Source organism: Geotrypetes seraphini, chromosome 2 (assembly GCF_902459505.1).
Source record: "Geotrypetes seraphini chromosome 2, aGeoSer1.1, whole genome shotgun sequence".
Lineage (NCBI taxonomy): Eukaryota > Metazoa > Chordata > Amphibia > Gymnophiona > Dermophiidae > Geotrypetes > Geotrypetes seraphini.
Window position 1 is genome coordinate 5,074,781 of NC_047085.1, and position 26,359 is coordinate 5,101,139.

Below are 26,359 nucleotides of genomic sequence, written 5' to 3' on the forward strand. Positions count from 1 at the left end.
CACGTCCTACTTGAAACATCTCATTGGACTGTTGGGAGCCTTTGCGACCGACCTACCGGCCTCACGCCAAGGAGCCTTTAACCTGCTCCTGGAGGTTTTCTCCAACCTGCGCCTCCATTTATTTCATGCGGCCTATGATGGCTTCGAACTTTCCTCCAGAGAGGCAGCCTTCGCTATCGCCATGCGCCGCCTAGCCTGGTTACGCCTCGTCGACATGGACCCCAACTTACAGGACCGGTTGGCTAACCTCCCCTGCGTGGGCAAGGAACTTTTTGATGACACCATCGAGGCAGCTACGAAACGCCTTTCGGAGCACGAACGCTCGTTTGCCTCCCTCGTTCGGCAAAAACCAAAACCACCAGCGTCTAGGCCGTTCAGGGCCCCTCCTCGCCGCTACCCTCAAAAGTCTACCCCTGCCTTCTCACGGCCTCCACCCAGACACCCGCAAGCTCACCATCGGGCCCCACCCAAGTCCCAACCGCCTGCGACCGCCAAACCATCCCCGTCCTTTTGACGGGATAAGTGGATGGGGGCTGGCCCCCTCCGCCACAGCCCCAGGCCTCCTTCCCATTGGGGGACGCCTCAGAGCCTTCTACCCGCGCTGGGAACAAGTCACGTCGGACGCATGGGTCCTTGGCGTGATCTCATCAGGATACTCTCTCAACTTTCGGGAAAACCCTCCAGACAATCCTCCAAGGGCGTGCCCTCCCAACCGAACTCAGTTACCCCTCCTTCTCTCAGAAGCTCGAGGACTGCTTCGCCTACGGGCAGTGGAGGTGGTCCCCCCCGACCAGCGGGGGAAGGGGTTCTACTCCCGTTACTTCCTGGTACCGAAGAAGACGGGAGACCTGCGCCCAATCCTAGACTTGAGGCGACTCAACAAATTTCTGGTGCGGGAAAAGTTCCGTATGCTTTCCCTACCGATTCTCTACCCTCTCATCGACGAGGGCGATTGGCTCTGCTCCCTCGATCTGAAGGAAGCCTATACACATGTTCCAGTGCACCCCGCTCACCGCAAGTACCTGCGCTTTCAGGTGGGGGACCTACACCTACAATACCGAGTCCTCCCCTTCGGCCTGGCGTCGTCACCCCGAGTCTTCACGAAGTGCCTTGTGGTGGTCGCAGCTGCCTTACGCGCGCAGGGCCTCCAGATATTCCTCTACCTGGACGACTGGCTGATCAAAGCCCCGTCCAGGGAGGGGGTTATCTCAGCGACCCAACAGACTATTATTTACCTTCAAGGTCTGGGGTTCGTGGTAAACTTCCTAAAATCCCAGCTGCGCTCTTCTCAGTCCTTATAGTTCATCGGGGCCGTGCTGGATACGGTCTGACTCCGCTCCTTCCTTCCCCCTCCACGTCAAGAGGCGTTAGTAAGTCTGAGACGAAGGATTTCGCTGCTGACTTCGGTATCAGCTCGGCAGATGATGACTCTTCTGGGCCACATGGCCTCCACCGTCCACGTCATACCCTTCGCCCGTCTCCACCTGAGGATTCCTCAATGGACCCTGGCCTCCCAATGGCGTCAGGAATGGGACCCAATCGACCGTCCCGTGACAGTGACTCCTTCCTTGCAACGATTGCTCCTCTGGTGGGCCGACTCTTCAAATCTATCCAAAGGTTTACTTTTTCTCGCCCCCCCACACAGCAAGGTACTCACCACGGATTCTTCGGAGTACGCTTGGGGAGCTCACTTGGATGGCCTACGCACTCAGGTGATGTGGTCAACAGAGGACCGCCGCTGCCACTGTGCTGGAGCTTCGGGCCATCTATCTCGCCACTGTGGCTTTTCAACACCTGCTCCACGACTGGGTGGTTCTCGTCCGAACCGACAACCAGGTAGCAATGTACTACGTAAACAAACAAGGGGGGACGGGGTCTCGGGCCCTTTGTCAGGAAGCCCTGCGTCTCTGGAAGTGGGCAATCTCCAACAACATCTTCCTTCGAGCGGTGTACATACAAGGAGAGCGAAACTGCCTGGCAGACAGACTCAGCCGCTTCCTCCAGCCACACGAGTGGTCGCTGCACGCTCAAACCTTACGACAGGTGTTCGAGAAGTGGGGGACTCCTCAGATAGATCTGTTCGCCTCCCCCCTCAACCACAAACTCCCTCAATTCTGCTCCCGGGTGTACTCCCCGGAACGCCTCGAGGCCGACGCCTTCCTCCTAGATTGGGAGGGAAGGTTTCTATACGCGTTTCCGCCTTTTCCTCTGATTCTGCGGACGCTGGTCCATCTCAAACCGGTGCGAGCCACTATGATTGCTCCTCGGTGGCCACGCCAGCCTTGGTTTTCCCTTCTACTTCAACTCAGTACCAGAGATCCACTGCCTCTGCCTCTGTTTCCCTCTCTGCTATCACAGAGCCAGGGTTCGCTGTTGCATCCAAATCTTCAGTCTCTTCATCTGAATGCTTGCTTTCTCTCCCCCTGACTTCTCTCCCTGTGTCACAATCAGTCAAGGAAATACTGGAAGCCTTGAGGAAGGCCTCGACTAGAACCTGCTATTCCCAAAAGTGGACCAGATTCTCGTCCTGGTGCTCCTCGCACGACCAGGACCCGGTGTCGGTCCCGGTCCCCTTGGTCCTGGAGTATTTGCTCCATCTTTCTCACTCCGGCCTGAAGACCAACTCCATTCGGGTACATCTTAGTGCAATTGCTGCCTTCCATCAAACCCTGGAAGGAAAAGCCCTTTCACTCCACCCCCTAGTTTCTCGTTTCATGAAAGGTCTTCTGAATGTCCACCCTCCTCTCAAACCTCCCCCGGTGGTTTGGGATCTTAATGTGGTCCTGGCTCAACTCATGAAACCCCCTTTCGAGCCATTAGACAAATGCCATCTGAAATTCCTCACTTGGAAGGTGATCTTCCTGCTCGCACTCACTTCCGCCCGACGAGTTAGCGAGCTACAGGCGCTGGTGGCGGACCCCCCTTTCACTGTATTCCATCATGACAAGGTGGTCCTCTGCACTAACCCTAAGTTCTTGCCTAAAGTGGTGTCTGATTTTCATCTGAACCAGTCCATCGTCTTGCCAGTATTTTTCCCCAAGCCCCACTCTCATCCCGGAGAGACGGCGCTACACACGCTTGACTGTAAGAGAGCGTTGGCCTTTTACCTCCAATGCACTCAGTCTCATCGGACAACCCCACAATTGTTTTTGTCCTTCGACCCTAACCGGCTGGGTCGCCCAGTTTCCAAGTGCACCTTGTCCAACTGGTTGGCTGCTTGTATTTCTTTTTGCTACGCTCAGGCTGGTCTCGCGCTGCATGGTCGAGTAACGGGACATAAAGTCCGAGCGATGGCAGCCTCCGTAGCTTTCCTCCGATCCACACCCATTGAGGAAATCTGCAAGGCTGCCACGTGGTCTTCGGTTCATACTTTCACCTCCCACTACTGCCTGGATACATTGTCCAGGAGCGATGGTCGTTTTGGCCAATCGGTATTGGCGTAATCTATTCGCCTAAATTGCCAACTTCCCTCCATCCCTTTTCAATTAGCTTGGAGGTCACCCACATGTGAGAATATCATGCCTGCTTGTCCTGGGATAAAGCACAGTTACTTACCGTAACAGGTGTTATCCAGGGACAGCAGGCATATATTCTCACAACCCGCCCGCCTCCCCGAGGTTGGCTTCTTTGCTGGTTAAGTGAACTGGAGACCACGAGGGGGAGATGCGCCCTCTAGTGGAGCAGGAAGGCACGCATGCGTGGAGCAGCAGAGCAAACTTTAAATCTTCAATTAAGTTTGCTTGAAAAAGCTGTCCACATCGGGGCTCCGTAGATGACGTCACCCACATGTGAGAATATATGCCTGCTGTCCCTGGATAACACCTGTTACGGTAAGTAACTGTGCTTTCTGTCTCCTATGTCTGGGCAAGCTGCTGGAGGGAATTCACTTAGATGTTGTGGGGGCAGCTGATGACGTGTGGCTTGCTCTTCTGCTTCTATGTTATTCATTTATACAAGTATCTATATCTCGTATGTTTTTATTCTCTTATTGCGTATTTATCATTTTATTGTGGTTTACCATGCTATTTATGTGTACACCTTAGTATTTTAAAGTCTAACCTCTGGTCCATTTTCATTGTGCTGTTTTGTTCTCTTAGGCTACTCTTTACACCCCTGAGGAAGGCTCTTTTGGCCGAAACACGGACCGGGTTGGGGTCCAGTGTACATTTCATGACAAAGGACTTGTTTATACCTGTCACATTTTGTGCTTGTTATATTTATGTCCTTGTAGTTTGAATTTGAAATTTGTTGATACTTCAATAAACTGATTGTCCTTGCAGCGGTTTGACTAGTGTCCCTTTCCCATTTTTTGGGGTTCCTATAGTTTACACGTGGGGTTGTATTGCTCTGCTTCTACTCCAATATGTCCTAGGCAGATGCTCCTCTTGCCTGCCTGTAACAACACTCAGTGTCCTTGGTCTCTTGTGAGGTGATGTTGAGATGAGAGCTCACCTGTCTTGAATACAATATGTTCAGTGCTTAAGTCTTCCATGTTTTCTCCTCAGCCTGCCATGAGTGGCTGCTAAGTGACGAAGTTGGCCTGCTCCCTTTTCTGCTTTTGCCTTTGGCTGGTCCTGAGGAATTCTCCGAGGAGGAAATGGAAGGTAAGCACTGCATTTAAACCCCACAGATCGAACTGCAACATGTCTCCCAGTTCAAGTCCTCTGGCTTCAGGGAGATATTGTGTTCCAAGCTGTACCTCTCCAACATTCAGCTCTCTCTGAGTCAGACCTTCCCCACTTCCTACAAACACACAGATATCAATGGATCATGTCTCCCAGTTTCAAGTCCTGTATCTCCACCATTCAGCTCTCTCAGCAGGTTATCCCCACTTTTCTGCCTCTGAAATGTTTTGTGTTTTTTTTTTTTTTTTTTATAAGTGGAACAAAGTATAATCTTGTGGCATGCTTGTTTCTTTAGTGTGATGGTCTAAAAATGATTTTTTAATCAGTTTGCATTTTTCCTTCACAACCCACTTTGTCCTTATCTCAAAAAAGATATAGTGCAATTAGAAAAAGCTCAAAGAAGAGCGACCAAACCCGGCACTTTGTCCGGGCTTTGAAAAGCTTCCTCAAAATCACAGGCAGGAGAGCATGCGTGGATGCCCTCCTGTCCAATGAGAACGGGCAGCGGGGGGCAGTGCTAGGATGGGATTGGGGATGGGGCAGGGATGGGTGGAACTGGGAAGATCTAGGGGTCCGGATTTTACTAAAGTAAAATCTGGTAATCCTAGACCAAGATGATAAAGTGGCTTAAATTCCTCTCAAGTTTCAAGTTTATTAGGATTTTCTATACCGCCTATCAAGGTTATCTAAGTGGTTTTACAATCAGGTCCTCAAGCATTTTCCCTATCTGTCCCGGTGGGCTCACAATCTATCTGATGTACCTGGGGCTATGGAGAGGTTGGGGTTCTTCAGCATGGAAAAAAGATGAGTGAGGTCTTGTGAGATGAATCTGGGGTCCTGGACCATCGGAGTGATATTTCATACTCCTCTTTAATCACAGTCAACACAGCCTCTCCCAAACCCTCTGTCCTTATTTCTCTCTTAGCTCCTCCACCAGATCCCTTTCCCAATGTGCATATACTTGTTTGAACTGAGCCCTCTAAGATTTTTTTCCAAGTCCAGGGCCCCTCTAGTGGATATGGTCCCTCCTTGCATGAAGCCTGGGTATCCTTTCTTCCCTGAGTGCATTTAACTTGAGCAGATGAATTGAAATCTGCAGCCCTCAGCCCATATTCTTTCATCAGCTTCTGAAGGGAAACGGATGCTCTATCATCCTCCACTAGCCGCTGAGATAGATTCAGTCCATGTTGCTCCCTCATAGCATGTTTCCAGTGCAAAAAGCATATCAGAGTCCAAAACCTATGGAAAGTGCATCTTCATCTGTGAGGAATGCAGAAGGTGGCATGTACATTTTTCAACTCCACCTCCTTGCATCAACGGGCACTGCCATTTCTCCAGTATTTTTCCTTCTGCAAGCAACTTGAGAAGGTATCTCTTTTTTTTTTTTTTTTTGTTTGCTCTGTTTAAATTGCTTATTTTTGGATGTTATTTGATGTTCATTTTGAAGCTTTGGATGCAATAGAGGTTTCCTAGTAATCCTGGGACAGCTCTGCCTGGGAGAAGCTGCAGACTCAGTGTTCTGAGGTCTTTAGCTGGGCAGACCACCAGTTGGATTTGATCGGGGTCCAGCCCCTGGGATTCTGCTCCCAGGTTTTGATCGAAGCACTTCAGCATAGGGCGCATTTGGGTTCCTTGCTGGTCAGGGAGACCTTGTGTGGAGAATTTGTGGAGACTGGTAGGTTAGAAGGTTTCAGGCTGGTTTAGCCTGTGTAAAAGGCAGCCCGAAGAGACAAGCCCCTGGATATCCTGCTTGCTTATCTGACGGAGAAAATAATTTCCTTTCTCCAGCTAGAGTGAGAACAGATGCAGGTACAGCTCATGACAGCACTGTGAGGATAACCCATTACTGTCTAAGAGAGACATTGGGGTGGAGTTGATTTGGAGGGTTTTAAGAGCTTCTGGGGCTTTCTTGAAGTCCCTGTCCTCTAAAAACCTATTTTTGCCCATTTTTGTAACTCCCCTGGACTGTTTTTGGCTCCAAAATGTGCCATCATGGATTTCCTGATTTTATTTTAAAAGCCTCAAAACACCTCATTTGGCTCTAGAAACAGTCAGGATGGACTTCATGGGTAATTGAACCAGTGTATCATGCCAATTTTGTGCTGGATGGGCACTTAAGGAGCATCCATGTACCGTGGCGCATAAGAGGGCGTGGTGGGACCCTCTAGAGGAGTGTTCTTCAACCACCGGTCTGCAGAAATTTCCTGCCAGTCTGTGCAAGGCCGGTGAGATCAGGGCTTCCTCCCCCTCCTTCCCCCGCTCTCGGTACTTACCTGTAGCATCAGCGCAGCGCAGCGATTCACTTCGACAGCCTTGGGGCTGTTAATGAGTCACAGGCCGTTTCTGATGATGCAACTTCCTCTTTCCTCAGAGGTGGGTGCGACCCATCAACAGCCCCAAGGCAGTCAAAGTGAATCACTGTGCTGATGCCACTGCAGGCAAGTACTGAGAGCTACTCTTCCCCTGTTCCTCGTGTGCAACTGTGGAAGCATTTTCTCTATATGTGTCTATTTTTCGCTCCATAAGATGCACTTTTTTTCCACCCAAACGTGGGTGGAAATGTCGGTGCATCTTATTCAGCGAAGACACTTTTTTTTTTTTATGCCCCACCCCTACCCCGTCGTACCTTTTTAAAGGCCTGCACCAAATACGGCTCTCCCTAGCATCTGTGAGCGCCTGGCTGTTTTGGTTCCCACACAGCGTCCTCCAGATTCGCTCCTTTAAAGCTAATTAGGCTTGCGACAGGCAGGCAGGGGGGGTCCTTACCTCCAAGCTGCTTCCCACACCCAGCGAGAGAGGTCATCTTCAGCGCTATAACCGTCACTGAGCTAATTACAGCAGCCTGCAGAGTGAACCTAGCAGACTGCCATTGGCCTCCGAAGCACGTTGCCTCTGTCGCGGTCCCGCCCCTGAAGTCAGAGAAGGGGCGGGACCGCGGTAGAGGAAATGTGCTTCGGAAGGCCAATAGCAGCCTGCTAGGTTCACTCTAGCTGTAATTAGCTCAGCGGTGGTTACAGCGCCGAAGATGACCTCTCAACAGAAAAGGAGAGCTGTCTCCCCCGATCTTCTGCCCCAGGTAGCAAGCAAGAAGAGCAACTGTTGGGGAGGCGATGCGAGCCTGCCAACTCGGGAACATGAATTCAGACCCAGGCAGAAGCTGCAGCCCTACACTGTGAGGGCTTTTACCAGCCATCCCAGCTCAACCCAGCACCGTCTGGGAGCCGGAGACAACGACTTCGCAGGAAGCAGAGAAAGTAAGGCTTCGCCCATCGTGAGGGCCCTGGCAGGACATTGGATCTGGACACGAAGGGGGGGAGAGAGAGACAGAAAAGGAAGGGAAACAGACTTGAAGATAGGGCAGATGCTGAACTAGAGGGGGTAGGGAGGGAAAGATTCAAAATGTTATCAGAAGGAAGATAGAGGGAGAAAACTGAAACAAAGGGGAGGCAGAAGAGAGGAGGGCAGATGTTGGACTTGGGGGTATATAGAGGGAAGAGAGAGACTGCAGAGAGGTAGAAAGATTCTGGACCAGGGAGGGAGGAAGGAAGGAGAGAGAGAAGCATAGAAAGACCTGGAAGAAAGGAGATCAAATGTTGGACATGGGTGGGTTTGGTAAGCAGAAGAGAGAGAGAGGCTTGGATCAAAGGTGGTGGTAGGTACAAAGGAGAACTGACACTGGATCTGGGGAGGGTAAGCAGAGGGAAAAGAGATAGAGACCTGGACCCAAAGGGGATGGAGCTGGATTATGAAAGAAATGTTGGATGCATAGTCAGAAGGAAGTCCAATCAGAAACTAATTAAATCACCAGAAAACAAAGGTAGGAAAAAATTATTTTATTTTCAATTTAGTGATCGAAATGTGTCAGTTTTGAGAATTTATATCTGCTGTGTGTATATGAATAATGAAAGGAAAAAATTGCATTAGTAGGGGAGGGGGGACAGGGTGCAGAACCTTGCAAGGAGTGTGGGATTGGGTGCAGAGCCTGGCAGGGAGTGAGGGTTGCTGGGTGCAGAGCCTGGTATATGTTAGTACACAATTTGGTTTAGAATGTGTGTTTGTTTTTTTCTTGTTTTCCTACTCTAAATCTAGGATGTGTCTTATGGTCAGGTGCGTCTTATGGAGCGAAAAATAAGGTATATAAAAATACACCTGCACTGGCTCTTTTATGCATAGATGTGTGTGCAAACTCGTGTTACTTCAGATCTGTATTTTCCTAGATTTCTTAATGGTGGTTGTGGTCGGGGGTATTTTCTGAGGAGCTAAGCTGAATCTGTGCTAATTTGGGCTGATGGGTTCCCAATTAATAATAATAATAACAGTTTATATACCACAGGACCGTGAAGTTCTATGCGGTTTACAATGATTTAAAAAAAAAAAAAAAAAAAGCTACAAATTGAGTAGAATTTACATAGTTGGAGATTAGTGACTAACAGTTTATGTTATGAGATCAATTGTTGTGGGAGAGATTGTACAGATCAGCTACCTAGGTACTTCAAGAACAGATATGTTTTTAAGTGTTTTCTAAATTCCCCATAGTTATTTGCATGCATAAGTAATTTTTCCAGGTCTTTGCCTCACATTGCTGCTTGATAAGAGAAAAGATGTTGATGGTGTCTTTTAAATTTACATCCACTAACCAGGTGTGAGCTTCTCTTATATCTATTGGTTGAGAAGGAGAAGAGGTCAGTTATATATTTAGGGGCTAAACTGTATAGTACCTTAAAGCAAAAACATCCTAGCTTAAACTTCACATGTGCCTCCATCGGTAGGCAACCAGTGCAGGAGTTGGTAGGAAGAGGGTATGTGATCGGACTTCTTCAACCCAAAAATCAGCCTGACCGCCGCATTCTGCACCAGTTGTAGTCTCTGCATGTTCTTCTGGGAGATTGCCAGATGGGCAATATTACAGTAATCAAGATGGCTTAGTTTAAGGGATTGTACCAGAATTCTGAATGATGAAGCGTCAAAGTATGCTCTAATGTAGTGTTTTTCAACCTTTTTACACCCATGGACCAGCAGAAATAAAAGAATTCTTTTGTGGACCAGCAAACTACTAAGACTGAAATTAAAAAATCACATTTCCACCCCGTCTCCGCGAGCTCGGTCCCCGCAAACCATCTGATCCCATCCGCACAATCCTCAGTTATGATTTTATATTGAACGTATTTTATTAAAGTATAAACAGAAACAATATTCTGTACAATTGTCATTTTATAAATACAAATATACAGAGCAAGGACCAACAAAACCCCTGTCTCCCCCTCCCCTTCACATATATCCCCTCTACTATCAAGAAAACTGAACAAGCCAAATTATTACAGAATACTTCATAGAAATATCATGCTAACAGAATACTGCAGTCACACATGACAGGAATAGTGTTAGGAGAGTGCCCCTTGGTCAGAGAGAGTCCTAAGCCAGCTGGAAGCTAAAGAAGCTCTGCCTGGGCTTTGCAGTCCCCTGTTATGTCTCTAGCAGGATATATTTCAAATCTGATATATTCTAATGACAAAATAGAAATAAAATGATTTTTTTCTACCTTTTGTTGTCTCTGGTTTCTGCTTTTATCTTCTTTTCACTCTTTTCCTTCCAGCTTCTGCCCTGTCTCTTCAATCCAGCATCTGCCCATTCCATCCATTGTCTGCCCCTTCCAGAAACTGTCTCCCCCTGTCATCTCTCCTGTAGACCTCCCCCTTTGGTCTGGCATCCATCATCTTCCCTCTGTTCCCACATGGTCTGGCATCTTTCTCCTTTCATCTCTCTTTCACTCCCCCCTGTGGTTTTTAGCATCTCTCTTTCACTCCCTCCTGTGGTTTTTAGAATCTCTCTCTTCTCATTTCATCCGCTTAGATCTGATATCTCTGTCTTCTTCCCCATTCTCTGGCATCTCTCTCTCTCCTCTCTCTCTTCCCTTTCCTTCTCTGGTCTTCCTTCTTTATTTTCTGCCTCCATCTAAATTAAATTCTTTCTTACTATGCAGTCTTCAGTTTCCCTCTTTTCACTGTGTCTACCCACAGTATACCACCCCTTTCCTTCACCCCTCCACTATCTCACTAACTCTATCTTCTTCCCCCATCCAGCATATATCCTTTTTCTTTATCCCTCCTTCCATCCAGTATGTGTTCTGTCTCCACTTCCGTTCAGCATTTGTTCTCCCTTCTCCTCACTTCCTTCATCTGACCTTTTCTCTCCCCCTTCTCCCCACTTCTATCATCTGTCCCCTTCCTCTCACCTTTCTGATTTTTGGCAACAAGATCGGCAACGGGCCTCCTTCTCCCCCCGGCATCAACAGCACTTCAGATCGGCAACGTGGTGCTCAGTCCAAAGCTTCCCTCTGACTCAAACTGCCTGGGTGGAAACAGGACTCAGCTCATGAAACATCTTTTGTAATCTAGAATATATGGTAATTCTTTATTATCCACCAGTTGTAAATTGACTCAGTTGCTATGTAACATCTCCTGTGATATTGAATGTACTATAATTCTTCAATATAAACTGTAATTAACTCTTCTCCTGTAATGTAATTCTACTGGAAATACCCAGATATCTTCTTTATTGTAATCCGTGGCTATGTTACATCTGCTGTGATATGTATTGTAACTCTTCACTGTTACTTGTAATCTACTCTTTTCCTGTAATGTAATTCTACTGGAAATGCCCAGATATCATCTTTATTGTAATCCGCCTAGAACCGCAAGGCACAGGCGGAATAGAAATCCCTAATGTAATGTAATGTATTAGGGACCTGGATTGGCCACCGTGAGAATGGGCTAATGGGCTTGATGGACCATTGATCTGACCCAGTAAGGCTATTCTTATGTTCTTATGATGCCACAGCAGTGACTTATATCAACAGGCAAAAAGGCACCAAGAGTGTACCATTAAAACTGAAGGTCCTAATGTTATTTTGCTGGGCAAAGAACCATCTACTAGTCATCTCAGCAGCACATGTAGCGGGAGTGAACAATGTTCAGGCCTTCTTTCTCAGTCGACGGATGCTGGACCCAAAAGAGCAGTTCCTGTCCCAAAGAGTGTTTGACAGGATTGTTCAGTGCTTAGGGCATTCCACGCTCAGTCTCATGGCGTCCACCTGCAATTACAAGACCGCGCGATACTTCAGTTGAGGGGGTGAGCTCTAGTACAACCTTGGCCTACCAGAGATCTATTGTATGCATTCCCGCCTTGGGAAATAATAGGATGAGTCATTCAAAGAATAGCGATGTATTGAGGGCTAGTGATCCTCGTGGTTCCAGATTGGCTGCATCGCCAATCTGAATGTTCTCCTAATTGTTCATTCCTAGTGTGATTTGGGTGTGGACGAGGAATAAGGGAAGAGACTTGGTATTTGGGATTTCCCCCCCCCCCTGGATGATGTGCTGTGCAGGCTTTGAAGGTTGGGTGGGCAATGAGTCATTTTTGGGGGCTGCCCTGTCTCATTATGGAGTTCTTTTTCCTATATGTTTCTATGCATGGCTGTTTTTTAACCTTGAACACCATCGAGGTTGCCTTTGGTGTTTTAATAAACCTAAACTTGCATAAACTTTTGGCTAAAGCACAAGTAATGTATCCAAATGAATATAATAGAGAACTACGAACGATCTCAAGCGCTCACAGCTAAAAGCCTGATGTATGTTTCAAGCTAAGAGCCACAGGGTGAATACTGTTAAATAAATTAATGAAGACCAGTATATAAGCTAAAAAAGATTTTGAAAATTTTTTTTAAAAAATATATAAATACTCAAAAGACTCAGAAAAAGAGAACACATAAGATCAATGATAGCTCACCCTGTGGCTCTTAGCTTGAAACATACATCAGGCTTTTAGCTGTGAGCGCTTGAGATCGTTCATAATTCTCTATTATATTCATTTGGATACATTACTTGTGCTTTAGCCAAAAGTTTATGCAAGTTTAGTGTAATTCACAAAAATTTAAAGGTTTAATAAACCTGCAAACTTGTTGCAGAGCTAACTGTGAAGGAGAGAGTATTGTTGAGTTGGCTCTTTCTGTTTCAGAGCTTCCACTGGATTTGCAATACCTCCCGGAGGAAAAGGAGAGGGAGGAGGACCCCGATATCCGGAAGATGCTGATTGAAGCCATTATGCTGGTTGGCGATTCCTCTTCTTTGAAAGCAGAAGTGTGCAATGGTGGTCCTTGAGGGCCACAACAACCCAGTTCCACAATGAATATGCATGAGGCTGATTTGCATGTCCTGCTTCCGATCTCATGCATATTCATAGCACTCCCCCCTCCCTTTAGAGCTGGACACAGCTCAATCCTCCTTTCTCGCCACCTGCATTTCCCCCGTACTGTCCTCCAATCACTCATGTGAAAAGCATAACTCTCTTTGTAGATGCATTTCTTTGAGCAATTGACCTTATGTAAAGATTGAATCTTTCTGTTTGTTCTGATTTTTTTGTATAACCTTTTGGAAAAAAACGGTGTAGAAATTTTAAAAGTAAATAAATTACCTTGGCTTCCATTCACTGCTTATTTTTCTACTGGTTATCCCTCGCCCTTTTCCATATACTGCCCCACCTTATTGATTACTTCTCTTTCATTGTGTTTACTCCTCATCCTCCTTCCTGCACCTCACTCGCTTAATGAATGACCCTCTCTCTCTCCCTCCCCCTCTCCATACCACACTTCCTTAATGAATATGCCTCTCTCTCCTCTCCACACACCTCACTCCCTCACTGGATGCCCCCCTCTCTCTCCCTCCCTCCCCCCTAGGGTTACCAGATGTCCGGGAAAACTCAGACATGTCCTCTTTTCAGAGGACTTCATGGCTCCCGGATGGACTCCGGCCACCTCTGGATGGCCTCCGAGCATGCGTGGATGATGTCACACATATCTGTGCACGTGCCAGGCCCTCCAGACATGACAGAAGCTTATCCAGAAGAAGAGAGGAGGCTTTGTGGGGATGGGGCTTGGGACAGAACAGGGTGAGGCTGGAGGTGGAATAGGGCAGGGTCATGTGTCAGGGTTTCCCCTACGAGTTCCCCTAAGGGTCACTCCATTATTGAATTTTCTTCTCTTCTCTCCCTCCCTTCACACATACCTAATCTTGTATTTGTTTCTTTTCCCGTCAGCTTACAGCTACCAAAGAGGGGCGGCAGGTGGTAAGGGAGAAAGGAACATATCTGATTCTAAGGGAATTCCACAAGTGGGAGAAGGAAGCAGACGTTCGTTTAGCCTGTGAGAAACTGATCCAGGTACACCCACCTTCTCCATGAGAGGGATGTTCTGCGGGAGGGGGCAGGAGGATGGAGATATACAGCTCCTTAGAGATCCTATCCAGACATTCACCCTCATCTTTAAGGTGAAGGCAGCACAGCAAATTCCGATCCATCATGCCTGGGGGGGCATATATAGAGCTGCCTTGCTCTTTTCCCTTTCCTGAAATAATGGCTGGCCCAGGCTGTCCCACGTGTACAGCTCTCTTATTTACTTTTATACCACCCTTCGTAATAACAGCAGAGCAGTGAAAGGAACTCCATTAACAAAAGAAAAGACAAAAAAATTAAAAAAACAAGATTGAACAAATGTATTGCCCCCTTAAAATCTAAAAACCCACAAGGCTGCAGCCTAGAATCCTTCCCCGGATTCCAGTCCAGAAGATCTTATTACTTTACGTATTGATAATCTTCGAAGGGTTTGCTAAACACAAAAGAGAGTTCAGGACGCAGTTCTTTAGGAAGAGAGCTCCATAAATATGGCGCTGAAGAGAAAAAGGCAGATTTCCGTGTTGAAGTTAATTTTGCTGAATGAATTGAGGGTAAAGACAAATGCTGAGCACTGGTATAGGGTTACCAGATTTTCTGTTTGGAAAATCCAGACCCCTAGACCTGTTTCCCCCTCCCCCACTGCCTGCCTGACAGAGATTTGTTCCAAGCTTTTCAAAACCCAGACAGTGCTAGGTTTTGTCTGGACCCCCGAACCTACACTAGAAGAATGTAGGTTTCTAATTGCCAAAATCTTTAATAAATAATAAGGTATACCTAAATATAATAATAATAATTTTATTTTTGTATACTGCAATACCACAAGCAGTTCAGAGCGGTTTACAGAGGAAGAGACAGTATACAGACAGCGATGTTACAGAAAAGGACTTTCAAATTACATTAGCATGCCAAGAGTAGTCAAGATTTATCCGGAAGCATTTCAAAGATACAGCAAGGCAGGAAAGGAGTCGGAGAAATTTATCAGAGATAGGTTTTGATTTCCTGAAGGTTTGGAAGGAGGGTATTATTGAAATGAAGGTGGTTAGAAATTTATTCCATTTGCCTGCTTGGAATGATAGTGATCTATCAAGGAATCTCTTGTAGATACAATCCTTCAAGGATGTAAAAGTAAACAGATAGGCACTACGTGTGCAAATGGTGCCAGGAAATTCAAAATGGTGTGACAGGTAGATTGGGGATTAACCAGTTATGGTTTTGAAGCAGAAGCAGGCAAACTTGAAAATGACTCTGGCAGCATTCTGAATATACAGCTTTAAAGGTCAAGGTTAATGTTTTATACAGCAATCAAAATGTTATAGGTGCTCCTTCAAAAGTGGAGTCATGTGGTCATATCTGCAGCCGTTGTTTAGAACCCTAATGGCTGTATTTTCAACCGTTTGTAGTTTTTTGAGAGCAACTTTTGGGAGACCTGAATAGATTATATTGCAGTAGTCTTTACCTTGAAATTGAATCTGATTTGCTTCTTTCCCATAGTCTAAAATGCAGCTCTTGCAATCTGCTCCCCTGACCCACCCACTGCCAACCTGAAAGGAAATCTGTCCCGTTCCCTCTCCCCTCCTCAAAACACAGCCAGCTTGCTTGCTTTGCTCTTTCCCCTCCCCTTAAACACAGGTGAAGGTACAGTGTGCCCCACCCTGCTCTCCCTCTTATTAATTCAGTTTTTAGCCCGTCCTCCCAAAGGAGCTCAGAACGGGTTACAAATCAGAAACTCAAGTATATTCCCTGTCTGTCCTGGTGGGCTCACAATCTATCTAATGTACCAGGGGCAATGGGGGGGGTGATGAAGTGACTTGCGGGTTTGAACCCACAATCTCAGGGTGCTGATGCTGGAACTCTAACCACTATGCCACACTCTCTTCTTTCTCCTGAACAGGTGCTCATTGGTGACGAGCCACAAACTGGCATGGAGAATCTTATGGAAGTGACGATCCCTGTAGATGTGGAAGCCAGATTACAAAACCTGGATGAGGAGGAGCAGAGACTGTTGAAGGAAGAGCAGATGCAGAAACTTTGAGCGGGCAGGCAGAGGGGCTAGAGAGATAATGCTCCTTGCAGGCGAGAGAGGCGTCTCACTGCCAGACTGCATCACACCTATGTCATCCTAGTGAAAGAGATGGGGCTGGCACCGAGGGCACCAGACTTTTAGATGAAACGGACTTCTACTTGAAGAGGGAAGCTTGGGGCTATTCTTTGTGCTCTTATGAGGCAAGTGCTCTTTTCTTGTTCTGCTAAGTTGTAAAGTAAATAAAAGAAATGTAATGCTTTTCTAACCCTGTTGCTGCTTCTTTGCATGTGAACCGGCCTGTTGATTCTGCACCAGTACTAAGGTATTTCAGGCCCAGTTTACCAGCATGACATCTCCTACTGTGATGTGCTTGTGGCATTTTGAGGTATGGGCTCATGCCATGAGATCAGCTTTGCTAACGGATGCCAGCATGAGACATGCCAGAGAGGTCACAGAGCAGGAACCAAGAGGAATAGAAACCAAATGTGGTGATTTGGTGTAGGATTGGGCTGGGGAGGGCATCAATGGGAACTCCACTAACCTGGAACATGAGAATGTTACTGGCCAGACTTTATGGTAGATATCCTGCAAACAGGATGGTTGGATAGACTGGAGTGAGCTCGGAAGGCAAATTCAGCATTTGGAACCTAGGACAATACCAGGTGGACTTTATGGCTTATGATCCTGAAATACCAAAGAAGAGACAAGTTCATTTAATCATGTATAACTAATGGTCTTTGTCTGCCGTCATTTACTATGTTACTATAACCAGCCAGAAGTTATTTAGAGATTGGAGAAGAGAAGATTCAGTGGTTGTTGGCAGGATTTCATACAGTAGGTGTCGTCTTATTTACAGACAAGAGGGTTTGTGTGCAGCTAGTTAGACTGAAGGAGAATGGCCTGGTTAGGCAGACTAGATAGGCCACACGGCTTGATCGGCCTCCATTTTGTCTGTAAAGCGCTAGAGCTAGATGAGACACTTCCCAGGATATTAAGAGAGCTGAGAGAGGTGTTGGAAGATCTGATGAAGGGATCTGGGAATAGGGATGGATCCTGCAGCTCTCCTCCAAGGTGGATTTTCTTTCTCTTCATGAACGTAGTGATGGTTAGGAGATTGGAAAGTAAAGGCTGCTTACCCTGACTGGGTGAAAGATCAGTATATTTTTTTGATTAACTGACTAATGAATTAGAGCAAGAGCTTGCAGGGAATATGATTTACTTGGATTTTAGCAAAGCTTCTGCAGAGAAATCTTACTAATGAACCTCGGCTTCTTGGAGTGGATTAAAACTGGTGGAGTGAAAGGCAACAAACGATAGTGGGAAATTTATTTTAAAAAAACATGTAGCATACCATAACAGATATAGTGGATTTAGAAAAGGTATGGAGAAAGGTGACAAACATGATAAAAGGTTTAAAGGAAAATGCTTGAGTACCTGATTGTAAAACTGCTTAGATAAACCTTGATAGGCAGTATATAAAACACCTAATAATAAAGACAACTTCCCTATGAGGAAGGCTAAAGCAGCTAGGACGCTTCAGCTTGGAAAGACAGCTCGGGGTGAAATGATAGAGGTCTATAAAATAATGAGTGGAGTGGAAAGGGGAGATGTGAATCACTTGTTCACTCTTTCCAAAATTACTAGGACTAGGGGGCATGTGATGAAGCTACTAAGGGCTCCTTTTACTAAGCCGCGTTAGGGCTTTAACATGCAAAATAGCGCGCGCTAGACCTTAACGCCAGCATTGAGCTGGCATTAGTTCTAGAAGCATAGCGCGTGGTAATTTCCTGCATGCGCTAAAAACGCTAGCGCACCTTAGTAAAAGGAGCCCTAAGTAGTAGATTTAAAACAAACATGGAATTAAACTCTGGAATTTGTTGCCAGGGAATGTGGTGAAATAAGTTAGCTTAGCAGGGTTTAAAAAATGTTTGTATTAATTGTTGAGATGGCTTGGGGAAATCCACTGCTTATTGCTAGGATAAGCAGCATAAAATCTGTTTTACTACTTTGGATCTAGCTAGGTACTTGGGACCTGGGTTGGCCACTGTTGGAAAAACAGATACTAGTTTTGATGGACCTTCAGGCTGTCCCAGTATGGCAATTCTTATGTTCTTCTGGGAAGGGTACAGTTTAGGGGGTGAAGAACTTATGTGCATGACAGAAGAGCGGGACTTGGGTGGGATTGTAGGTGATGATCTTAAGGTGGTTAAATAGGTTGAAAAGGTGATGGTGAAAGCTCGAAGGATGCTAGGGCCAATAGGAAAAAGGAGGTTTTGATGCCCCTGTATAAGACTCTTGGGAGACCTCATTTAGAATATTGTTACTCCTGTTGGAATTCTGTGCAAAAAACATCCAAATTCTGCATACAAAATTGGTAAATTCTGCAAATTTATTTGACATCATTTAAACAATATTTTTGCTAATCATCATCCAGAATTTCAGTGCAATTCAGTATTTTCATTAAATTACACTAAAGAAAAGAAAGAGCCAGCATGTCTCTCGCCTCTGTGTGCCTCCCCAGAATTTCTCTTACCCCTGTATCCCCCTCCCCCCAGCCAACATCTTTCACTCTCTCCCCATTGTCCCCAGTCCAGCATTCCTGTCCACTACCTCTGCATGCTGATTCCAATTAATGGCAACCTGCTGCCGGCTTTGCTAGCTACCGCAGTCCTGCCGAAAAAGAGGAAGTGACATCAAGTGTCTGCATTAAATGTAGAGCCCATACAGGCTGTTTGAAGATGTTGCTGCCAATGATTCGGGCTGCAATGATGCAGTTAAGAACATAAGAAGTTGCCTCCACTGGGTCAGACCAGAGGTCCATCCTGCCCAGCGGTCCGCTCCCGCGGCGGCCCATCAGGTCCGCGACCTGCGAAGTGGTTACTGACCAATTCAATAACCTACCTCAAGTTCTATCTGTACCCCTCTATCCCCTTATCCTCCAGGAACCTATCCAAACCTTTCTTGAACCCCTGTACAGAGTTCTGGCTTATCACCTCCTCTGGAAGCTTGTTCCATGTGTCCACCACCCTCTGGGTGAAAAAGAACTTCCTAGCATTTGTTCTAAACCTGTCCCCTTTCAATTTCTCCGAGTGACCCCTAGTGCTTGTGGCTCCCCACAGTTTGAAGAATCTGTTCTTATTCACTTTCTCTATGCCCTTTAGGATTTTGAAAGTTTCTATCATGTCCCCTCTAAGTCTCCTCTTCTCCAGGGAGAACAGCCCCAGCTTTTTTAACCTGTCAGCGTATGAGAAATTTTCCATACCTTTTATCAGTTTAGTCGCCCTCCTCTGCACTCCCTCGAGTACCGCCATATCCTTTTTGAGGTACGGCGACCAGTATTGAACACAGTACTCCAGGTGCGGGCGCACCATTGCGCGATACAGCGGCATGATGACTTCCTTTGTCCTGGTTGTGATACCTTTTTTGATGATGCCCAGCATTCTATTTGCTTTCTTTGAGGCTGTCGCACACTGTGCCGATGGTTTCAGTGATGTGTCAACCATAACTCCCAGATCCCTTTCAAGGTTACTCACCCCTAGCCGTGTTCCCCCCATTTTGTAGCTGAACATCGGGTTCTTTTTCCCTACATGCATGACTTTGCATTTCTCTACGTTAAAACTCATTTGCCACTTATTTGCCCAGTCTACCAGTCTCGTTAGGTCCCTTTGCAGGTTTTCACAGTCTTCTGTGTTCCTAACCCTGCTGCAGAGTTTGGTGTCATCAGCAAATTTGATAACCTCACATTTTGTCCCGGTCTCCAGATCATCAATAAATATATTAAACAATAGAGGTCCCAGCACCGACCCCTGTGGAACTCCGCTCGTGACCCATTGCCAGTCTGAATATTGGCCCTTTATTCCAACCCTCTGTTTCCTGCCTGCCAACCAGTGTTTGATCCATCGGTAGTTCTGACCTGACACCAAAATCTGACGGACTCGGGTAATTTTATATCCCTGGGGAATTCTATGCAAATTCTGCACTGTGCAATAATGCAGAATTCCACCAGGAGTAATATTGTGTACAGTTGTGGAGGCTGCACCTTCAAAAAGATATAAACAGGATGGAGTCGGTACAGAGGAAGGCTACTCAAATGTTGTGGTCTTCGTGATAAGGCGTATGGGGACAGACTTTAAGATCTCAATCTATATACTTTGGAGGAAAGGCAGGAGAGGGAGATATGATAAAGATGTGCATGAGTCGAGTATGCATGGAACAGTCTCCCAGAAGAGGTGGTGGAGATAGAGACTGGGATAGGCCCATGGTATCTCTCAGAGAAAGAAAGAGATAATGGTTACTTTGGATGGGGAGACTAGAGGGGCCATTTGGCCTTTATCTGCCGTCATGTTTTTATGTTTGAAAATAAAGAGTATGTTGTGTGAGTTGGTGAAACAACTCTTTAATGCATTTACAACTAGTTTTTAGACAGCAGAATGTAAGAAATGAAGAATAATGTGAAAGCTTTTACAAGACAGTGTCTGTGATTGGAGGTATTTCAGCCTCAATGTGTGTGCGTCAGGACTCTGGAGATGAATATAAACCATGTAGGCATGGAAGACATTGGTAGAACATCTTTGGTACACACTGACTTTTTTTTTTTGTGCCAATATATTTTATTGAATTTTCAAACAAAGAAAAAGTACAATCCAAACCAACATATATTGTATCATAGAAATCTGCTCAAAAATGAATACACAAATCCCCAAACTGTCCCAACCATGTACACAAACCAGCTAACATAGAAAATACCCAATTCCAGTATGTCATGTGTCAAAAGAAATCAAGCATTTAACAAATGTCTGTAAGCATTTAAGGAAAGGCTCCCAACAATGACAGAACATTCGCCCAGGCATCGTGTTCAGAGAAGACAGTAATAATCATTCCATGGAAGCCTGCTGCAGCATCAGTGTGCCCAATGAGCAAGTGTAGGAGGATCTGATGAAATCCAACAGTGCAAAATCACCTTCTTTCCCAACAAAACAGCACATTCTAAGAAGCTCCAGAAAGCCTTTTGGAGAGGACCTAGGAAGGGACTCCATGGTAAATAACATAACAGGGCAAAGCTCAAAAGTATGGTGCCACATTGCCATGATATGTTGATGAATTTGTTTCCAAAAATCTTGCACCCATACACAGGACCAAAACTGATGACCAAGAATTGCCGGAGAATGATGACACTTGAGACATTATTCTCATGCACACATCTTAGCCTTATAAGGATAAGATGGAGATCTGTACAAGTGCATCAAGAACTTAGAATTAATTTCAATCAAAATCACCTTGGATGTCAAGTGAGCCGCTCTGTGAAGTCCTCATTTGATCAGTAACCACACAGGGCAAATCCAAAGACCATTTGGCTGCAGAAGTAGCATACTGCAGTTCCCCCAAACACTCCTGAAGATGACGATGATGGAACCTCAATGGAATCTGCACCTGCACTGACAAACATAAAGCCTCAGACAAGGACTCCATACGCCTGAGGCAAAAAACGAACATAGTAGGACAACCGAGTATAAGTGAACCAGTTTTGAACTGTCCGGATAAGATCATCCAATGATTTCAATGAACAACTTGAAAAGTATATTGAATATTTGTATCTTTCCATACTGGTGAAGAAAGTGGTGGCATTCCCGGTCTCTCTTGGCAAAAACGGTGTCACTGTTGATGGAATGTGGAGGTATCTACACAAAGTCCACCACAACCATTGTAATGGCAACAAAAAGACGTCCCTCGCTGAGGTGACTTTTGGAGGCAAGCACTTGGTATGAAGCAAGTAGCTGAAATGAAAAGGGGCATAAAAAGACTATTCTTAACTGGTTTCTGAAAAATGTCTGGTTCCCCTAAACCAGTTGTTAAGATACCTCATTTGACAAGCCTGGAACAACAACTTGAGACTTTGCAATCCCAAGCCACTCCTGTCCTTTGGCCTCGTCAAAGCTGTCAATGGTAGCCTTGCTTTCTTCCCATTCCATAAGAATTATCGTAAACCTTTACCAATTTCCTTATCATGTTTAGCAGATAACAATACAGGAATCATTTGGAATACATAAAGCCACTGGAGCACCAAAACCATATTATACAATGCAATCTTCCCCAATAATAAAGGTGGATAGACCTAATTCTGCAGTTTCTGTTTAGTGGTTATCAAAAGGGGTCCAATATTCAATGAATATAATTGTGTATGGTCCGGGGAAATACAAATACCCAAATAAGTCAAATACTCCTTAGCCCAGGTTAGTGGAAAAACACCCCGCCAATTGTCTGGTATTTCTGGAGATAATGGTAAAACCACAGATTTCTGCTTGTTTAACACCATACCAGAGTACATACTATATTCATCTAAGAGTTCCAAGGCTCTAGTAAGGGACCTCTGTGGGTCTCCAAGGGTCAGCAAAAGGTCATCTGCAAAGGCTAGCACACGTAGTTGTGTACCCTCCGGTAGACCCTGTAAATCATCATCCTTCATAATGGTTCTCAAAAAGGTGTCCAAATAGAGAAGGAATAAGAGTTGGCGATAAGGGACTCCCCTGCTTAGTTCCTCTGGCAATAGGGAAGGGAGATGTACGCGTACTGTTGACCAAAATACAAGCAAACGAACTATCTCAGAAAACCAGCCTGTAAAGCCCATATAAGTAAGCACCTGAAAGAGGTACATCCAATTAACCTGGTCAAAGGCTTTAGCTGTGTCTAAACTGACTAAAATTCCCCCTCGCTTGGTGTCTTGGGATCATTGCATGGCTGTTGACAATCTGCAAACATTAAGAACTGAGTGGCACTGTTGAACAAAGCCCACCTGCTTCAGAACAATTAAGGTGGGCAAAAGCAATGCCAGCCTATTGGCCAAGATTTTATCCAGGATCTTAATATCAACATTTATAAGTGAGATTGGGCAGTAGGATTCAATGTCAGTCTCTGGTTTACCCGGTTTTGGTATTAATGTAATATATGCCTGATTAGCACCTGATGGGAATTTACCCGCAGCCAGTGCAGCTGTGTAACATGCCTCCAAGGGGCCACAAAGAGAAGGAAATAACAGCTTGTAAAATTCAGGAGAAAATCCATCTGGACCTGCTGACATGCAATTCTTAAATTGAGTAACCGCCACTTGAAGTTCCTTGTCGGGCAGGGGAAGATGAGCGGGGTACTCCAGCATCCGCCAAGTAATCACACACATCATGTCCCCCAGAAGGCTCCACTGAAGAATAAAACTCAGTACAATATTTATGAAAACTAGTTGCAATATCTGTCGTTGTAGTCACCACTGCACCAGTCTGGAGCATAATGCGAGAAATGTATCGGTTAGGCCGTCTAGGTTTAGTTAACATGGCCAATAACTGTCCAGGCTTATTCCCAAATTTGTAGTAATGAAATCGAGTATAATACAAATATTTTTGGGTGCGTTCGTGTAAGAGAGTGTTCAAGGCAACCTGAGCCACTGCTAAAGCCTCCTGTGATTGGGAAGTAGGCTGAGCAATGTGTTTGTTTGTGTTTTAGTATAATATAGTTCTTCTCCAAGCACAATATACTCTGGGTCAAACGCTTTTGTTGCGCTACCACATAAGAGATAATATCCCCCCTAAGTTCTGATTTGGCAGCCTTCCAAAATAACAATGGTGTATCTTTATGTTGAAAAAATTAAAGGCCACATAATCCTCCACTTCTTAGTCAAATACTGGACAAAATCAGGGTTCTTAACCAAATAAGATGGAACCCTCCAACTCCCCATAGGGGCCAGTTGGTCACTCCGGAGAATGTTAATCCATATCAGACAATGATCGGAGACAGAGAGGGAACCCACCTCTGAAGAATGAACCTGTGAAAAATATTGGGTAGATGTCAAAATGTAATCTATTCTAAAAAATGTGTGATGAAACCGGAACTGATGGATGTAATCTCTCTCGGTCGGATGTAGGAGGCGCCAGGAAACAATTAAGTCTAGAGTGTCACAAAGATATGAGATACCCCTTTTGATACTGGGCAAAAGTGAAGGGCCCAGACCCCTTCTTTCTAAATCGGGGTCTGACACCTGGTTAAAGTCTCCCAACATTATCAAGGGGTGAGTCTGGTCACAAAGACCCACTTGCATCAAGGAAGAGAAAAATGCATGATCGTATTGATTTGGGGCATAAACCACCAGTAAATTAAATGTGTGTGCAGACATAGTGACTTTACATAATAGATAACTTCCAGAGGCATCCCTGTTTCACTGTGCCAGGAAATACCTTTCATACCAGGAAGGCCACCCCTGCCTTTTTATGAGGCAAAGATGCATAAAATACCTGTCCCATCCACCCTCTCTGCAACTTAGCATGCTCTGCATCCATCAGTCGAGTTTCCTGCAGTCAGGCTAAGTCAGCACCATGATGTTCCAATCGGGTGAGAAGTTTAGTATGTTTTATGGGGGAAGTTATTCCACATACAATCCAGGAAAGAATTCAGAAGGTCTTACCACTTATGTGTTATTCATATGTTATCAACTTAAGAACATAAGAATTGCCACTGCTGGGTCAGACCAGTGGTCCATCGTGCCCAGCAGTCCGCTCACGACCAGTGCCTTAACTGAGACTAGCCTTACCTGCATCCGTTCCGGTTCAGCAGGAACTTGTCTAACTTTGTCTTGAATCCCTGGAGGGTGTTTTCCCCTATAACAGCCTCCGGAAGAGCATTCCAGTTTTCCACCACTCTCTGGGTGAAGAAGAACTTCCTTACATTTGTATGGAATCTATCCCCTTTTAACTTCAGAGAGTGCCCTCTCGTTCTCCCTACCTTGGAGAGGGTGAATAACCTGCCCTTATCTACTAAGTTATTCCCTTCAGTATCTTGAATGTTTCGATCATGTCCCCTCTGTCTCCTCTTTTCAAGGGAGAAGAGGCCCAGTTTTTCTAATCTTTTGCTGTATGGCAAATCCTCCAGCCCCTTAACCATTTTAGTTGCTCTTCTCTGGACCCTTTTCAGTAGTACCGTGTCCTTCTTCATGTACGGCGACCAGTGCTGGACACAGTACTCCAGGTGAGGGCGCACCATGGCCCGGTACAGCGGCATGATAACATTCTCCGATCTGTTTGTGATCCCCTTCTTTATTTCCTAGCATTCTGTTCACCCTTTTCGCCACCGCCGCACATTGTGTGGATGGCTTCATCGACTTGTCGATCAGAACCCAAGCCTCTTTCCTGGGGGTTCTCTCCAAGTAACTCTCCGGCCATCCTGTATTTGTGTATAAGATTTTTGTTACCGACATCCATCACCATACACTTATCCACGTTGAACCTCATTTGCCATGTCGCGGCCCATTTCTCAAGCGTGTTTATGTCACATTGCAGATCTTCGCAATCCTCCTGCGTCTTCACTACTCTGAATAACTCAGTATCGTCTGCAAATTTAATCACCTCACCCATTGTACCAATTTCCAGATCGTTTATAAATATGTTGAAGAGCACGGGTCCAAGCACCGAACCCTGAGGCACTCCACTAGTGACGCTTTTCCAGTCGATTATTGTCCATTTACTCCCCACTTTCTGTTTCCTATCTGCCAGCCAGTTTTTAATCCACGTGAGTATTTAACCCTTGATTCCATGGCTCGCAATTTTTCGAAGTAGTCGTTCTTGCAGAACCTTGTCGAACGCCTTCTGAAAATCCAGATATACAATGTCAACAAACAGTGAAACCTCTGGGCGCCCAGCCTTCACCCAGAGGAAGAACATGGTATCATAACCCACCAGAAGAATCCCTGCAAAACTAAACCCATTGTTTGACACCCAAAGACACACTGGAATACACAATATACTAACCCCCACCCCTCCACTCCCCCCAATCCTCCCCCCAACAATCCCCTTGATCACCCCTCCCTTCCACAATCCCCCATAGAACTCAGAGCTGTCCTGCAACCAAAATGGCAGCAGGAAAGCAGATCACGACACTGATGTCTTCAGTGCCCTACCCTCAAACATGAGTAAATATACAAGGAAAAATAATTTAGCAGTTATTACTCAAAAATAATTAACCACCATAACCTTCTGCATCCAGAAGGAAAATATAGAGTATGATAGGGACATCAAGGAGGTAAAGATGATGAGGCCTCCAAACAATTCAAAAAGTCCCCCGCTTTGTCCACTGATTCAAAAACATGCCATTTACCATCCTGCTGTATTTTTAAGATTGCTGGGTAAAGGAACATAAAGCGACATTATCCCAGGACAAGCAGGCAGGTATTCTCACTAGTGGATGACGTCATCCAATGGAGCCCCAATGTGGACATTTCACAAGCATACTTGCTTGTAGAAACATTTAGAAGTTTCGAGTTGCCCACACCGCACATGCGCGAGTGCCTTCCCGCCCGATGCACTGGGCGTTTCTCCTCAGTTCTTTCTCTTCCGCGAGCTGAGAAGTTTGCCTTTGAAACTCTCTGCGCGAAGTTCCTTTATTGTGCCTTCTGTGCCCGCGGGTTTGGGTTTTTTTCTTTTGTGCTCATTCTTGTGGGCTCACGTTTTGT

At 45.7% G+C, this 26,359-nt stretch overlaps 1 protein-coding gene across 2 annotated transcripts in view; it reads left to right on the forward strand.

Moving 5' to 3' along the window:
- Window positions 1–16,138, forward strand: part of HGH1 (HGH1 homolog) — a 174,170-nt gene extending 158,032 nt beyond the window's left edge. For both annotated transcript variants that reach the window (XM_033929334.1, XM_033929332.1), the window contains 4 exons: window positions 4,506–4,604; window positions 12,639–12,730; window positions 13,716–13,838; window positions 15,742–16,138. In XM_033929334.1, coding sequence (XP_033785225.1) covers window positions 4,506–4,604; window positions 12,639–12,730; window positions 13,716–13,838; window positions 15,742–15,882 — 455 coding nt within the window. In that variant the 3' untranslated portion in view covers window positions 15,883–16,138. The remainder of the gene's footprint in view (window positions 1–4,505; window positions 4,605–12,638; window positions 12,731–13,715; window positions 13,839–15,741) is intronic.
- The last annotated feature ends 10,221 nt before the right edge of the window (window positions 16,139–26,359 follow it).